The 17,446-nt window shown below is 48.2% G+C and overlaps 1 protein-coding gene and 1 long non-coding RNA gene across 4 annotated transcripts in view; one reads left to right on the top strand and one right to left on the bottom strand.

Annotated features, from left to right (window-relative positions):
- The first annotated feature begins 63 nt into the window (after window positions 1–63).
- LOC309359199 lies at window positions 64–5,916 on the top strand. Its single transcript, XR_014163775.1, has 3 exons — window positions 64–793; window positions 4,753–4,913; window positions 5,708–5,916. It is a non-coding gene; the product is annotated as an uncharacterized lncRNA (long non-coding RNA).
- A 7,744-nt stretch (window positions 5,917–13,660) lies between these two features.
- ADORA2A (adenosine A2a receptor) overlaps window positions 13,661–17,446 on the bottom strand; it is a 28,175-nt gene continuing 24,389 nt past the window's right edge. For all 3 annotated transcript variants that reach the window (XM_081893391.1, XM_081893392.1, XM_081893393.1), the window contains exon 3: window positions 13,661–16,364. In XM_081893391.1, coding sequence (XP_081749517.1) covers window positions 15,320–16,364 — 1,045 coding nt within the window. In that variant the 3' untranslated portion in view covers window positions 13,661–15,319. The remainder of the gene's footprint in view (window positions 16,365–17,446) is intronic.

The following is a 17,446-nucleotide window of genomic DNA, read 5'->3' as shown; positions in this document are numbered from 1 at the left end:
TCGGTCGTGATTGGCGGAAAGGCGACGCGGCTCTCCAATCAGAGCCGGGCTTGGGGCTTCCCACCCTCCGTCAAGTTTAAATTTGAAATAAACATGTGCGGCCGGCTAAGAGGGGAGATTGTGTCTGATTGACGCCACATTCACACTACAGTATATATATAAGGTGCATGGGCGAAGCCGGAGGGTGGGGGGACGCGGTGTGTATCTGTCGCCCCCTAAATTAGGCAAATAGATAAAAATACTTAACTAAAAGTAGAAATCGTAGAAAGATGTTGACAGATTTTTTTTTCTGAGCACCTGGAGTTAAAAGAAGGTAATTTAAAGCAACTGTTTTCATTCCAAATCTGCTAGACAGAGCCAAGGTGGGTGTCTTGCCCCCCCATAAATTCTGGCTACGCCCATGTTAAAGTGAGGTGTTAGGGGGAGGGGATAGTACTGTATTTTCCCATGTAAATGACGACCCCATGTATAAGACGATGCCTACTTTTTAAACCCAAAATTTAGAAATCAGTTTTTTGGTGGGGCAAATGACCTCAAAGTTTTTTGGGGGGGCGAACAAACTGCAACTCGTCCCTGTGAATTCAGCATCTGCGTATAAGACAACCCCCAATTTGGGGATACAAAAATTGAGCAACAAACCCCTGGTGGGGGACACGTTGTGCTCTTCCTGGGGCTGTTTGACCACCTTTGGTCTCCACCCTGCACTCAGCTCTCACCTGTGGCTCCGAGAAGCTGTCAGCATGCAGCAGAAGTCATGCTCTGGGAGACAGCTTTGACCAGCCTGCTAAACCAGGTGAGGGTAGCCGATGGGTCTCAAATCCTCTGTGAGTTAAGGACTTCTGCATGTATCGTAAAATTTCCCTGATTTTCCTGTTTTATCTTTTTGTAAACTGCTTGGAGGTTTTTCTACAATCAAACGGTGTATAATTTTTATGAAATAATTTAATAAAATACTACTTCAAACCATCATGGCTCCCCCTCCAAAGAATCCTGGGAACTGTAGTTTGTTAAGGGTGCTGTGAGTTGTGAGGAGACTCTCCAATCTCCGCCCAGATCCCAAAACTCCCAGAGTTCCCTGGGGATTGATTGTTAAACCACTCTGGAAACTGCACCTCTGCAAGGGGAAGAAAAGGTCTCATAACAACTCTCAGCACACTTAAGAAACTGCAGCTTCCAGGATTCTCTGCGGGGAGCCATGACTGTTTAAAGTGTTGTCATAGTGCTTTAAATATGATGTGAATGTGTGGCCTGCCTGCCTCCTAAGGTCACATCCACACCATGCATTCAGCATTCATTTAAAGCACATGGATTCACCCCAAATAATCCTGGGAACTGTAGTTTGCTAAGGATGCCATGAGCTTTAAAAGTGCTTTAAGTGTCTGGTACTCCGATGACGCACTCCTATGATGTACTCCTAAGCTTTTTGGCTCTTATTTCTGCTTGATTGCCTTGGGGCTTATCCAGACTTCCTTTTGTAGCACAGTTCTAAGGTCAGATCTGTGCTTTAAAGTGCCGCATCCGAGTGCCTTTTCTTTACTCCAGTGCCATCCCCGCAAAAACCTACTCTTTACCACTAATTTGGAGCAACCGGCAATCTGTAGAAAACCCAAATTGCCATTTGGAGAGTGTTTTGGGAGGGGCAGTGTGATGCTTTGTTCAGAGCCATCTACTCACAACCTGGTGCATTTCAGATATTTTGGGTGACAACATACCTTTTTTGGGGGAAATATTTTTTATTGGTTTTTACAAATAAACTTTTACAACCAATTATAAGCATTTCATGAGATTCTCTGAATCTCTTGACTCCCCCCCCCCCATCCCTCACATGGATCCTATTAGCAATTTCCCCCCAAATCTACATATCAGTACATTTTCCATAATTCCAATTTTTCTTAATTATCCATATACTTCTTTACTTTACAAGTGATTCTTAGAGTCCAACCTATGTTTTGATTTGTTTACAATGGTCTCCTTGGGCAACAACATATCAATATGGTTGTACGATGATGTGTTTGGCGGGAGTTGAAGTAAAACTCTGCTACCTTTAGTAGATCTACTCTAACTTGGTGGTATTTTTTTATGTCATAACCCCCACTTCAAAATATCTCCGATGCTGACAGGAAAGGTCCTTTTTAATAACATTTTTACCAAGGCAAATCAGGGTGAAAACAAGACAAGTTTTCCATACAAGGTCATGTTTGCCATTACGTGAACCTTATCTTTAACGGCGTTATGACACGTTTCAAGCGCCAGCAGCCATAATGATTAACCATGCTTTCAGAAGTTGGTTTTTGAGTGCCCGGTTATCACTGGAAAATCATCCTAGAGCGAACAGGAATCAATCTTCCAAACAAAGGGACCGATCAAACACAGTGAAGAGCCATTGTACAAAAGCAGTCTCCCTTTTAGACACGGATCTTAGACAGGAACATTGGCTGTGAATAAAGGGTAGTCCCTGTAGTAAGTACAAGGAGAAGCTGCCATTTAAACCACCCTATGCCAACTGGGTGCCCTCCAGATGTTTAGGACTACAACTCCCATCAGCCCATGCCTGCTGGGAGTCGTAGTTCTAAACATCTCAAAGGAACCCGGTTTGCAATAGCTAATCCAAACCTTGCTATTCCCACGTGCCAGTAGCTACTTCTGTTTGTGGAGAAGGTTATTAAATAAACACATGTATTTTATTTGTTTGACAAGGTAAAATATAGGACGTTTCTATGTAGAGGACTTCCTGTTTTCTTTACATGGTGGACAGTGCAACTTTGGGCCTGCTATTGACAAGCTCTTCAAGTTAAATATTAAGCCTCCTGAATAAAACTGTGTCGGAGGAAGAATGAGTAATATTTAACTTTAATTGAAGTTTTTTAAAAAAATATTCTGCGAGTAATCTCCTCTTCTAGCATGACTTCAAAATGGAAGCTTTAGTTCCTCTGTTGCCACAGTATAAAGCATAAAAAGAGGGAAGTTTGATGGGGTAACCATGAGAGGGTTCCTAAACTTTCAGGAGAGGAAAGTCATTCGATCTAACACAGCTCTCTCCTCCAACAGAGGGAAATGGCCAGAAGAGCAAGGAGGAAGAGCAAGGGGGCTGCTGCCCCCCTTGAGCACCTGGCACCTGAAGCAGTCACCTTACTTTGTCCAGTAGTAGGGCCGGCTCTGGAGAGAAGCTCACTCCTGTTCATCCTCTTAAGCAGACTAAGGGGGAAACAGCTATTAGCATTCTGACCCCTGAAAGAGACCCACAGCAGCATCTCCTCTGCAAATCAGGAGAGGCAGTTGTTCCCTACAAGCCCTCATGGGATCAGCTCTCACAGAGGGAGTTGCTTTTCAAACAGCACTGGTGGCTTCTGTGGTAGGCAGGCACACCCTGGAAAAGGATGAAGCGAGAAACCTTCTCATGCACAAGCGGCTCAGGAGCAGGGGGGTGGGGAGAGACGTGGCCCTCAAGTCCAGGGTAGCCAACGTGGTGGACAACAAGTCTCATCCATCCCTGGCCATAGGCCACATTGGCTACTAGAGCTGGTGGCAGTTGTATGCCAGCAACATCTGGAGGGCACTGCGTTTACTCTCCCTGCCCTTGTCCATCCTCACTAAGGGGTCATCCACACTTTCGCTTCACCCGTATTTTTATCATTAAGTAAAGGTAAGGTAAAGGGACCCCTGACCATTAGGTCCAGTTGTGACCGACTCTGGGGTTGCGGTGCTCATCTCGCTTTAATGGCCAAGGAAGCCAGCGTACAGCTTCCGGGTCATGTGGCCAGCATGACTAAGCAGCTTCTGGCAAACCAGAGCAGCACACGGAAACGCCGTTTACCTTCCCGCCGGAGCGGTACCTATTTATCTACTTGCACTTTGACATGCTTTCGAACTGCTAGGTTGGCAGGAACAGGGACCAAGCAACGGGAGCTCACCCCATCGCGGGAATTCGAACCACCGACCTTCTGATCAGCAAGTCCTAGGCTCTGTGGTTTAACCCACAGTGCCAACCGCATCCCTTTTGATCTTTATTGTGTACCTATTAATTATCCCCCAGGTTCAAGAGCTTTTCTCCTTGTTCTGTGGCTGTGCCTTGTGAAAATCATATGTCACCTGCCGATGCACAGAAAATTCAAAGAGAGATTTTGCTTAACCAAGATTCCATTCAGGGGGTAAGATCAGATTTTTGCAAGGCACAGCTGAAGAACAATGAGAAAAGGTCTCAGACCCTGGGGAATCAATTGGTACGCAATACAATATGCGTCAAGCGGAAATGTGGATGAACCCTAACTTGCCATTAGTAGAGGAGTGAATTCAGGGCTTTATAAAAGTGGCCCAGCATATTTGCCCAAGCAAAACTCCTTATGATCCCAAGCTATTAAGTCACACTGATTTCAGCGGGACTTTCTCCCAGGTAAGTGTGGGTGGGATTGCAGTCTTAGTTATCTAGTTACTGAGCTCAAGTTTGACTGTTTCGCCGATCTTGTCCCCAGGGGCGTTTCCAGCATCCGATCATTTCCAAGCGTGATTCTCAGGCTGGGAACAGACCTTGAGAATCTTTCTGTGCTCTGGGGAGTCATCCCGCCCCCTGTACAAACTGCACACTCGGGGGGCAGGAAGAAAGGAAAGGCAACAGGCTGCAGGTCTGGCTCTGGTGTCCAGCTTCCGAACGGGGGGCGGAGGGGTCACATAGCTGAACTCTTCTCTTCAAGTCGCTTGTCTATTCTTAGCATGAACTTTCAGCAGCGTCTCCTCTGATGGCTTGTTTGTTTGCAGAGTGGCCTTGTCCAAATTGTAGTACGTGCAGGAGGAGCTGCAGAGTCCATGCAATTAAAATGAATAATCTGAAAAGAATATCCTGTGGGTCAGAAGGAGGCAGATCTTTTTTTTTTCTTTAAAAAAAGGGGGGGGACGACGACATTCATTTCACACAATGGGTTTGTTATGTTTTTGTTCTTGTTCTTAATATGTATCTTCTGTTTTTATCTTGTATTTTTATGCTGTGAACTGCCCTGAAATCTAGAGATGAAGGGTGGTAAACAAATTTAATAAATAAAGAAATAAGAAAACACAGTCGTTTTACGTTTAAGACCCTGGCAAGTGTTAATGGAGAAGTGTTTAATCCAGAGGCCAGGACTCCAGCTCTCCCACTCTGCCCCCCCCCCAACCACTCTGCCTTAGGCAGGAGCCTGACACCCTGACATAGCCCAGTGTCTTTCCTCCTTGTTATGCTATAAATCATTTCCACTTTCCCCGCATCCTCCTGCCATCAAAATGACCGATGCGTTCCTCTTTGCCAACAAGCGTGCTGCCCTAGCAGCTGGCCTGCCTCAGCGATGAAGCGCTCTGCATGGGAAGCCGATATTATTATCCCATTACACCAAACCTAACCCCTCCCTCCCCAGAGTGCCGTTAACATGTCAGCCTCGACTGGAAAGAGGCAGCAATGGAGGGTCTGGCCACAGAAAGGTCTCCAGCAGGAAAGGCTTCTTTCCTCGCAGAGTGCAGGCCTCTCATGTTCGAAGACACAGCAGTCTCGTGATTCCTGTGGGTCCCATCCCAGCAAGCTCCAGTTGTGCAAATCCAGTTGATCTGGAGCTCCGATGCAACAAATCAACTCCTCTCTCCCTGCCCCCAAAGCACCCTGCATGCTTTATGTTGATGATGGGGAAATGCCATAGAAAGTGTCGTGGCATAACGGCTTCATGCTACATTATCTCACCCCTCACAGGCTTTGTGTGCAAACAGATTCAGATGATTGCTTGGTAGACAGGGCCATCTGGAAGGACCTCCTGACCTTTTTGAGCTCCCCACAACTCCACATCTGCCCTGGATTGGAAGATCGAGCTGATTGGGACTGGCGAAATAAAAGAACACAGGGCTCCTTTGGGGCTTGCAAGTCTCCTCAAATGCCTAGGGTTTCCCCACCCCATCCTACAGTCAAAGTGTCCTATAACAGAAATCATAAAAGCAAAACAATATTTTTAAAATGTGCTAAAATCTCTTTGTCATTTTCTTCTTCGCTGGAATAGTTCTGAATGGATTCATCAGGGCACTATTAATAACGGCTAATAAACTTGTTAGTTTTGCAGACACCAGGGGGCATCCTTGCCCATGGTTTCTCGTCAAATTTAGGAACAGTAAAGAGCCAATTTCTTAGGACCTGTCATTAGCCATCAGAGGTTTTGAGGCCAGTTCTGTTGCTAATCTCACTGTCGGAGTCTTCATAACTCTTTTCAAGAGAGACCTGGTACACCCACACCAAAATCGAGCCCTGGTGGGAGCTGTGCACTTGTACAGAGTGCTGCTAAATGTAATTTCCATCAGGGCCATGCAGGAGACTTTCCTTTTCGATTGTGCCCTTGGGAGTGTGTGTGTGTGTTTGTGTTTTCCATCCCCTAAAGACAGACAGCAGGCTACTTGGGGGGAGGGCCCCAGCAGCAGAGCTTGCATCCAGAAGACTGCCTCTCTACTTAAAAGGACCGGATAGGTCATGGGAATGATTTCTGCCAGAGTTCCTGGAAAGCCCCAGCCAGTTAGAATAGACAGAGAGAGTCAGTCTGGCCTGGTAGGAGGCAGCTCCTTCTGCCCTTTGTGAGAGCTGTGTTCAAATCCAGACTCAGTGATGGAATTACTTGGGGGCCTGGGCAAATTACTATCGGTCAGCCTCACCTGTAAATTGGGAACAACAGAAAACAAAGGGGATGACAGCCCACCAACCTTTCACACTTTTAATCAAACATTTTGCTGGCTATAAACATGGACCCCCCAAAGAACCAGAAACAATCACTAAAGAATCCTTTGATATTGTTCTCCATAACAAAGGAGCCTATTGAACTGGTCTGTTGCCAGAGACAGATGAACAAAGGTCCAACTGCAATATATGGAAATATGAAGAACCAGCCATACCCATCAGACTCTGAAATTTAAGCTATTAGATTTGCGTCTCTCTCTCTCTCTCTGTCTCTCTCTGTCTCTCTCTGTCTCTCTCTGTCTCTCTCTCTCTCTCTGTGCCACATGCAACTTAGCAGTGAAACTTCCGCCTAGCCAAGGGCCACCCCCCGGGTCAGGAAATGAGGCAAAGCAGTCGGCTTGGGTGACAGAATTGACAAAGTTGTGATTTCCCTGCCTTCAACGAGGCATCCTTTTTATTTGTTTATGAGCAGGTGGCAATTTGACTATTTGCTTCAGGTGCAGGAATGTCTCTGCGGCCAGAACTGAACATAGCTCAGAGGCTGAAAGCAGGAGGGGTTAGCAAGAGTGGCCTGGGCTTGTGATGGGCTCTGGGGCTCAGAACTGTCCTTGGCAGAAAGAATGCTCACACATGACATTCAATCAGTGCACACAAATACCTCAAGGACCGCCTCTTCCCATAGAAATCAACCCGGACTCTGCGTTCATCATCTGATTCCCTTCTTTGTGTGCCTCCTCCACGTGAGGGCCAGAGGGTGGCGACCCAAGAACAGCCTTTTCTGTGGTGGCTCCCTGTTTTTGGAATTCTTTTTCCCAGGGATGTTAATCAGACGCCTTCATTACATATCTTTAGGCGCCAGGCGAAAACGTTCCTCTTCAGCCAGGCCTTTGGCTGATTAATATCCTACGGCTTTTAAATATGTTTGTGGAAATGGGGCCCTGTTATTGTCTTGTTGTTTCTGTCTTAGCTATTCATTTGTGCTTTTGCCTTGTGCTTTTATCTTGTGAACTGCCCTGAAGAAGAAGAGGAGTTTGGATTTGATATCCCGCTTTATCACTACCCGAAGGAGTCTCAAAGCGGCTAACATTCTCCTTTCCCTTCCTCCCCCACAAGAAACACTCTGTGAGGTGAGTGGGGCTGAGAGACTTCAGAGAAGTGTGACTGGCCCAAGGTCACCCAGCACTGCATGTGGAGGAGCGGGGAAGCGAACCCGGTTCACCAGATTACGAGTCCACCGCTCTTAAACACTACACCACACTGGCTCTGAGATCTTGTGACAAAGGGCAGTAGATAAATCTAATAAATAAAAATAACAGTAATAACAGAGTAACAGTCCATTAGTGCAGTTATGTGCCTATGGACTATACCAATCAACAGGTCACATTCCTGGGCCCAGTATACCTGAAGGGCGTCTCCACCCCCATCGTTCTGCCTGGACACTGAGATCCAGCTCCGAGGGCCTTCTGGCGCTTCCCTCACTGCGAGAAGCAAAGCTACAGGGAACCAGACAGAGGGCCTTCTTGGTAGTGGCACCCGCCCTGTGGAACGCCCTCCCATCAGATGTCAAAGAGAAGAACAACTACAGTGGTACCTCGGGTTACAGACACTTCAGGTTACATACGCTTCAGGTTACAGACTCCGCTAACCCAGAAATAGTACCTCAGGTTAAGAACTTTGCTTCAGGATGAGAACAGAAATCGTGCAGCAGCGGCGCGGCGGCAACGGGAGGCCCCATCAGCTAAAGTGGTGCTTCAGGTTAAGAACAGTTTCAGGTTAAGAACAGACCTCCAGAACGAATTAAGTTCTTAACCTGAGGTACCACTGTACCTGACATTTAGAAGACATCTGAAGGCAGCTCTGTTTAGGGAAGTTTTTAATGTGTGACATTTTAATGTATTTTTAATCTTTGTTGGAAGCCACCCAGAGTGGCTGGGGAGACCCAGCCAGATGGGCGGGGTACAAATAAATTATTATTATTATTATTATTATTATTATTATTATTATTATTATTATTATTATTATTATTATTATTATTATTCCAGCATGGCATTGCTCAAGGGGATGCCGCATGGAAGCCCCTTGAGACTGGAACGGCTTGCATCCTCCTCCTGCCCCCTTCACTGCCATTGGCTGGGGCTTCCTCTTCTCCTTCAATAACAGGATGTGGGTTCAAGAGGCACCATTCCTGTAGTGGACACTTAGCAGCTGCCACCCACATCACAGTTTGCTTTATATATATATAATTCCCCCGAATAGCTTAATGACCTCACTGCCCTCTTGGCTTTCCACTAGCTTCTTTTAGAGAGGATCCCCCTGCATTCCAAGGAAGAAGCCGGCGAAGAAGAAAAATGGTCAGCCTTGCTCTCTCTCCTGCCAGAATCGCTTCTCTCACTTCCTCCAAATGACCTGCCGGACTGGCTCTGCTTGGATTTCCCAGGCAGGTGAGGGCTAGTGTCCTTGCAGTGGAAGTGCTGAGTGGCCTTTCTTCCTGACAGGCATTGTTTCCCCGGGCATTGTTTCCCCGAGGAGGGAATGGGTGGGGGCAGCCCTTGGGCTTCAGGTGGTCCATTGTTTCCCCAGTGCTGCCTCCTCTTTGATGTTTCAGAACAAAAACATCCAGTATCGCAGAAGGTTTCCTAGCTTCACACTCGGCTGGACAATGGAGGGATGACGAAGGATCCCAGATTCAGCCTAGAGATTCCATACCCTACAACATTTCTCCGGTGAAAACAGGACGTTCCATTCCATGATAATTTTACTATTTATACAGTGGTACCTTTGGGACGCGGGTGGCGCTGTGGGTTAAACCACAGAGCCTAGGACTTGCCGATCAGAAGGTTGGCGGTTCAAATCCCCGCGACGGGGTGAACTCCCATTATTTGGTCCCTGCTCCTGCTAACCTATCAGTTCGAAAGCACATCAAAGTACAAGTAGATAAATAGGTACCGCTCCAGAAGGAAGGTAAATGGCGTTTCCGTGTGCTGCTGTGGTTCTTCACAAGCGGCTTAAGTCATGCTAGTCACATGACCCGGAAGCTGTACGCCGGCTCCTTTGGCCAATAAAGCGAGATGAGCGCTGCAACCCCAGAGTCGGTCACGACTGGTCCTAATGGTCAGGTGTCTCTTTACCTTTTACTACCTCTGGTTAAGAACTTAATTCGTTCAGGAGGTCTGTTCCTAACCTGAAACTGTTCTTAACCTGAGGTACCACTTTAGCTAATGGGGCCTCCTGCCACCACCACACGATTTCTGTTCTCATCCTGAAACAAAGTTCAGGTATTATTTCTGGGCTAGGGGAGTCTGTAACCTGAAGCGTCTGTAACCTGAGGTCCCACTGTACCCCACACATCTTACTGGGTTGCCCCAGTCACTCTGAGCAGCTTCCAACATATATAAAAACATAACAAATCATTAAATATTAAAAAAAAAACCTTCCTTATACAGGATTGCCTTCAGACAGCTCCAACATTTCTCCAATGAAAATAGGGACATCCTAAGGAAAAGTGGGACTTTCCGGGATCAAATCAGAAACCAGGACAGCTTATCTAAATCGGGAACGTCCCTAGAAAATAGGGACACTTGGAGGGCCTGAGATTCTGGCTTTAAATGATGTGTCTTCTCCCAATCCAGGCCAAAGAAGTGCAGGTTCAGGAGCCTCGGGCCTTGCAGTTGCGTGGCCAGGTGCCTCTTCCTCCTAATGATGTAAAGAGTAACAACCTCCATACTTCCATTTCAGGATACCTGTCCTGCAAAGGTGGGGGCCCTCAGGAACGAGGGTCCCAATTTCAGGAGACAGGAGTTCCTTAGCAAGACACCAGTGGCGTAGCGTGGGGGGTGCAGGAGGGGCCGGCCGCACCGGGCGCAACATCTGGGGGGGCGTGCTCACACCAGCAGCTCTCTGCCCCTACCTGGCTCACTCACTCTCCACAGGTTAGGGGGCGCAAATTACTTGCCTTGCCCTGGGTGCTGACAACCCACGCTACGCCACTGCAAGACACTTGCCCTTTGGCAAGACAAACCCTTAGCAAGAGGGTTTCTAGTGGAGCGCAGCCCGAATAAATCCAAGGTCCAACAGGGAGATGTAATAATAAATTTTAAGGTCTTATATATATAATAAATGTTCATAAATGTACCAACCAAGCACGTACATAGATCAGCACAGGAAGACCATCCTGAAACCATTTTGACTCCCAAGCTGACCAAATGTTTCTCTGCAAGGAGGGAGGAGGTGAAAAAAACCTTCCTTGTTACAGGAATTTAGTAATCACCATTTCAAAAGAATGGGCAGACTACCAGGAAAGGTAATCAGATAAGGCATTATCAGATAACCTGGCAGACAGAAAAAACAACAACATTCAAATTTCTGTTGTAGACCACCTTTTCTGTGATGTAGGTATGGTGTTTGTGGGGGGGTGGTCTTGGGTTACACCCCTTCTGTGATGTACTGTATGTATGATGTATGGAGGGGTGGTCTTGAGCTCCAAGGCAGGGAATTTAAAATCTCTGTATAAGGGCAGGCACACCTTTGTTCTGGGTCCTGCTCCGTGTGAGGGGAGCACCCTGTTGCAACAGCTTTAATAAAGATCAGGCTTACTAGCTGCTTTGCTTCTCAATATTCTCTGGTCGGCCTCTGTTATTTTCTCCTACTGATAGGGAACCCACATAAGGACTCTATACGGGCTCTTGGATATCCCATATGGGGAAAAGGGCAGATTTTGTTTACCACAGAGACTCCGTCTAGGATGGGTCCAGGTTAGGTGAGAAGTCCACGATCAACCTAGCAGGGAGTTCAGGCAAAATGTAACACAGCAAGGCAGGGGAACGCAAACCAAGGGCAAGGAGGCAGATACCACATCATGAGCTGGTGATGGGTGTGTTTCAGGGATTGCTTACTCATGAGGAGACTCCTTACTCAGCAACTGAGTAACATGGTCTGACTTCCCAGTGAACTTTGTGCAAAACAATTAGGAGGGATGCTCTATGTCAACTGGCTGGTTGGAGGAGGCCAGAATCTGATGAATGGGACAAATTGGCTGGAAACAGCAAATATTTCTGCCTGTTACTGCAAAAATACCACCCCGGTATTTCCCCTCCCCTCCCTCAGTGAGGGTCGTGGCAGGTGGGCAACACAAGTGATGGGGATGGTGGACAGCTGAGGAACTGAGGGTCTCCCGTAGCCTGATTTTGGGACAGTATTTGGAAGAGCCCTCCAGCAGCTCACCACGATACTCTTATTTGCGGGAGTCTTCTGTCAGCAGACGAGGTTCTTTTGCTGGTATTTTCCCACACTTCCTGCTGCGTGTGGTCCTGTGGGTGACTGACCCAGAGATCTCTGAGCTCTGGAGTGAGTGGAGAAGCCTCACAGCTCCGGGTGTGTTCTTCAGCTGGGCAGGCCCGCTCTGCAGAAAACCAAGTGGTGAAGGCGTCTTTCCCCACACAACATACAAAAAAGCATTAGAAACAGCTTCATGGAGAGAGTGCCAGGGAGGCCCAGGCAGCTGAGGCCTGGTGGGAGCTGAGGGTGCCTCCGAGGATAATCCCCTCCTCTGAGGGGAAGGGAGTTGCCAGAGGCAGCTCAACCTAGCAAGCCACACGGCAAGGCAACCATCTCATCCCTTGTGCCCAAGCCTGCCTCCTTCTTTTGGGACTGATGGCAGCTCCTTGTCTGGCCAGGATGTTTACTGCAAATCTTGTACTAGCTGGCTGGGGAAAGTGAAATTAGCAGCAGGATGATGGTGTGTGTGTGTGTGTTGGACTGGCTAGATGCAGAGGATGGTGGGAGGAACCAGTTGAGGAACTCCCAGGGGAAGAAAACTCAGAACTCAGGGAGAGGTGGTGGGATGACTATGAGTGGTCACAGGGAGAAGAAGGAGCAGATTGGGAGGAGGTGGTGTGGGAAGCTGAAAAGGCAACAGAGTTTAGTGAGCAGGAAGAGGCTGTGGCAGAGAGGACTCCAGAAACAGAATCAGGAGCGGAGGCTGAAGAGGAGAGGGAACATGAGGCAGGCCACTGAAGAATCCAGGAAGTCTCCCCCTACTGCTGCAACCATCTCCCCTCCCCACTGGTCTCTGAGAACACATGCATAAATAAAAACGGAAGAACAGAGTGTGCTTGTGTGCAGACACAGCCTGAGACTGAATGGGAAAGACCCTGGAGAGGAGGAGTCCTAGTGGATACTGGGAAGGCAGGGAGCTTCAGTCCTCACAACTGCTTCATTGGGGCAAGACATAGAGTGTGTTGCTGAGACTACTAGGTCTGACCTGTGCTTTGTTTCCTTAACTTCAGTGGCCTCGGTTGATTTATTGTTTTGTTGCTGACCTATGCCTGAGTCTAGCCCTGACAGTGCGATTCCTCACCTGGTCACTTTGTGGTGTGGCTGATGGCATCACCATCATCACAGATACTGAACGGGTACCACCTAGCCCCAAACAGCCACCTCCTGTACAACAAACACATGGGCACACAAAAACAAGCCAACTCTCTTTCAGAAAACTGGCTTTCAGTTGCCTAAGATCAGCCCTGGGGTATTTTTAGCTGGATGTGTGTTTATTTACATCACAAGCGACAGATTTGGGCCTGGTCAGCTGCTGTGACCATGTGAGCTCTCCAGCATGGCAAGACAGGGGGGGAAGAGATGGGAGGCAGGGCACTGCCCAAGTTTCAATGGCCCACCATTCTCGCAAAGGATGCTGGGCTAGGGTCCGATTCGCAAGCAAGACACCAGCTCCTTCTCCAGCCCACCAGAGGAAGTGGTTAAGAAGAACTCAAAGGCAGCCTGGTAAGCTACACTGAGGAAGTTTGTAAAGTCCCGTGGCAGAGGCTATGAATCTGTTGTTGTTGTTGTTGTTGTTGTTGTTGTCAACTAAATTTGTATACCACCCTCTATCCACAGGCCTCAGTTGTTCCCAGGCACAGCCATGAGAAACCAGAACAAGAGAATGCATTCAAGGGGAGATAGTTTTAATGGAAATTTCAAAACTTAGACGTCACCATTTGTTTTAGTTTTATTTTTTAAAAAATCAGTTTTACGCTGCTTGAAAACAGAAACAAAAGCTTATTAAAATGGGGGGGGGGCACAGAGCATGATCTATGACATTAACAAAGGGCAAACATTCAGTGTACACTAGAAGATGGACGGTTTCAGAAGGATGGGTGATGGACCAGTCTGAATAGCCCTCCTTGTGTGGTCACAGGGAGAAGCCTCTACCCTGGCCCCCTCAAGCGCCCTCTCACATCTCTGCCTCCTCCTCATACCTGCCAAAGGTCCTCCTTCACATTTCTTCAGAGGGTGACCATTTTGGTTGAAATGAGAGGCCTGTTCTGACTCTGTGTACAAAACCCTAAGTCAAGCCTAGCCGTCTCTCGATGCAAAGCTGCCATCTTGTCATGTCAGAGCTTGGCCGCCATAACAACTGCTCGACTGATGCTCAACAGTCTGTGGTGCTGTCGCCTTCACCGAGAAGAACAGCAGTCGCTTGTAAAACAGGTTTGCCTGGCAGATTTCAGCTAGGTGCCAGACCACAAGTGGGGGGGAGGGGGCACGGAGAGAGACGAGTTTTGCATCTGGGAGCTGTTTGGAAAGGTTGCCAAGATGTCTCAGGCTAGCAAACACAACTCTGGGGAGAAATCTGGCATTGGGTCTTAAAAGCAGTAGCCCTCTGGGTTGTTTCTCATATAGGCACTGAGTTCAAATCCAGATGGTTCTAGGGCTGAGTCCCAGGGACTCTCTCAGTGTGTAGATCTGTGCTGGGCCAGCTTTGTGGGTGACCTGTGCAGGCACTCCTTGCCAGCTGTAGGCAGGTGGTCCCTTGGGAAGCTACCTCTTTGCTGAGCAAGTTCACCCCCCTAATCATCTCAAAGGCACCCGTGCCCTGGGAGCAAACTGGAGCACAGTCACCTACTGATTTCCATCATGCCAGACCCTACCTAGGAGACAGCCTGGCGGAAGAGGCTAAGTAGGCAGCTGCCCTGCCCTGCAGAAGTCCCCAAGGAGACTTATGGCAGCCAGAGGAAAATCAAAATCACATCATAAAGCTTCCTATTCAAGATTTTACACAAACAGACGCGTCTCTAATGCCTCCAAACCATGTCCTCTCGCACGCTCTCTCTCTCTCGCCAGCTCCAGGAACGAGCCTGGCATCACCCTAGCTGGGTGTCCAGCAAAAAACTTCCCATTCTGCTCTTCACAGAATCATAGAATTGTAGTGTCGGAAGGCACCCCAGGGGTCATCTAGTCCAACCCCCTGCAATGCAGGAATCACAGTTCCTCGGCACTATGAAGCACCTTTCCATTGACCCTTTCATTTTCTCCTGGTACAACTGGGCTGTGGCCGCAGGCAGCCACAGATGTCCCAAGCAACATCAGATGTTGCCACGGGCCCTCCCCCCTGCAGAGTCTTCCAAAGGCAACAAGAAGCGTGTCTCTGTGTCCCACCCATCTTCACCTTTGACCTTTGGCTGGGAAAAAGCCCCCTGGCCATTTCCTGCCTTCTCCCCAGGTCTTTCTGTCAGTTGTGTCAGGGACCCCTCCCCTTCCATCGCAAGGACCCAAACCTTCTCTCCTTCTTTCCCTCCCTTCTTGCTGCAACGAAAGCAGACCACTGGGGAGAGGGAAGATTTCATTCCAGCCGCGTTGCATCCTGAGGGGGCCTCAGGACCCATCAGAGGCTTCTACGGCCGAAGTCTCCAGGTCAGCGGCATAAGAGTCTCGAATCGCCAGCAGCTCTTGGCTCAGCAGGTCCATATCCCTGCTGGCTTTGGAGAGATCCCCATTTTTGCAGGGATGGGCTGCATGGCCATTTGCCTCCCCGGACAACGCCTTCTTGCTCTGGCGCAGTTCCAAGCCCACTTTGGTTTTCCCCCAATCCCCATCCCTCTGGATGCCATCCAGGTCCCCTCCGGCGTAGAAGTTCAGAGCGTACTTGGTGATCTGCATGCCGGCACTCTCGCCGTCTTCCTCCGCGTGAGCAGAGGACCTCCGGCTGGCCGTGGTCCCCTTGAAGCGTTGCTTTCTGCCCAGGATGTGCTGCCCGATGATCTTGCGGAAAGTCAGCCTGAACTCCCGGATCCTGTAGGCGTAGATCAGAGGGTTCACCACGGAGTTGGCGTGGGAGAGGATGATGGCGAGGTACATCAGCCAGAGCGGAGGGCGGCCGCAGCCCCGGCGGAAGAGGATGTAGCAGTTGACGGTGTGCATGGGCAGCCAGCAGAAGGCAAACAGCCCGACGATGATGGCCAGCGACTTGGCCGCGTGGACTTCCTTCTGCAAGATGGAGCGGGAACGTTCCCCGGGCGTTGCCTTGTTCTCCATCTGCTTGAGCTGCCGCCGGGCGGCCATGAAGATTTTCAGGTAGATGCCGAACATCAGGAGCAGCGGAGTGAGGACGCAGGCGAAAAAGTTGTAGTAGACCATGTATTCCATGGTGACCACAGACTCAAAGAGGCAGGCCAACATGTCGCTGCTGCAGTTACCGGAAGGGGTCGTAGTGGAGGGGGAGGATGAGAAGGAGGAAGAGGACTCGTTGGTGCACACCCCAGCAGAGGAGGAGGAGGAAGAGGAAGAGGAAGAGGAACCCTGGTTGCCCAAGGCAGGCTTGTGCCATCCCAGCATGGGCGTCAGGCCGATGATGAAGGACAAGACCCAGCAGATGCCAATGATGCTTTTCGCCCGTGAGCCTGTCACCAAAGCGTTGTACCTGGAAGGAGAAGAGCCAAGGAAAGTCAACGGTAGGATCTGGTGATGTTACGAGTTGCAAAATAGGCTATGACCCATGTAACATTGGTCTGAAAAGATCAACATTGGCGATAAGAATGCCAATAAAAGAGAAGAGGATAGTAAATTGAAGGAGTTGATTTTATAAGAAATATGATTTTGGAGAACTGTTACAAGGTGATACAATGAAATTCAATTAGGGGGATTTGAAGAAGTCAATTAATAATAATATTATAATAATTTATTATTTATACCCCGCCCATCTAGCTAGGTTTCCCCAGCCACTCTGGGCAGCTTCCAACAAAACACTAAAATACAATAACCTATTAAACGTTAAAAGCTTCCCTAAACAGGGCTGCCTTCAGATGTCTTCTAAAAGTTTGGTAGTTATTTTTCTCTTTGACATCTGATGGGAGGGCATTAATTAACAATGAAAGATAAATTAGGTTAGAAGTAATAAGTGTTTTTATTTATCTTTTTTTCTTTTTAGAATTGTAATGTGTTTTCTTTTGTGTGTTTTATATGTTATTTTTGTTAGAAATTTGGAAAATTAATAAAAAAAAATGGGGGGGGAGAGATCAACATTGGTTCTCAGTACATTTCCAAGGACAACTCAAATGGTTGGTGTTGATCTTTAAAGCCCTAAACAGCCTGTTTACCTGAAGGAGCATCTCCACCCCCATTATTCAGCCCGGACACGGAGGTCTATCTCTGAGGGCTTTCTGGTGGTTCCCTCATTGTGAGAAGTGAGGTTACAGCAGATCCTCCAAGTGTCTCTATTTTCCAGGGACATCTCTGATTTAGAGAAGCCACCCCGGTTTCTGATTTGATCCTGGAATGTCCCACTTTTCCTTATTTTCATTGGAGAAATGTTGGAGGGTACGGAGTTATCTGACCCCCGAGCCGTCTGAAGGCAATCCTGTATAAGGAAGTGGGGTTTTTTGTAATGCTGAATGGTTGATTATGTTTTTATAAATGTTGGAAGCAGCCCAGAATGGCAACCCAGTAATATGTGTGGGGTATAAACAGTAAAATTGTCATTACGGAATGGGATGCCCTATTTTC

The sequence above is a fragment of the Podarcis melisellensis genome, assembly GCF_964234715.1.
Source record: "Podarcis melisellensis genome assembly, chromosome: 16".
In the NCBI taxonomy this organism is placed as follows: domain Eukaryota; kingdom Metazoa; phylum Chordata; class Lepidosauria; order Squamata; family Lacertidae; genus Podarcis; species Podarcis melisellensis.
Note: the sequence above shows the minus strand (reverse complement) of the source record. Positions and strands in the feature narration are given on the sequence as shown.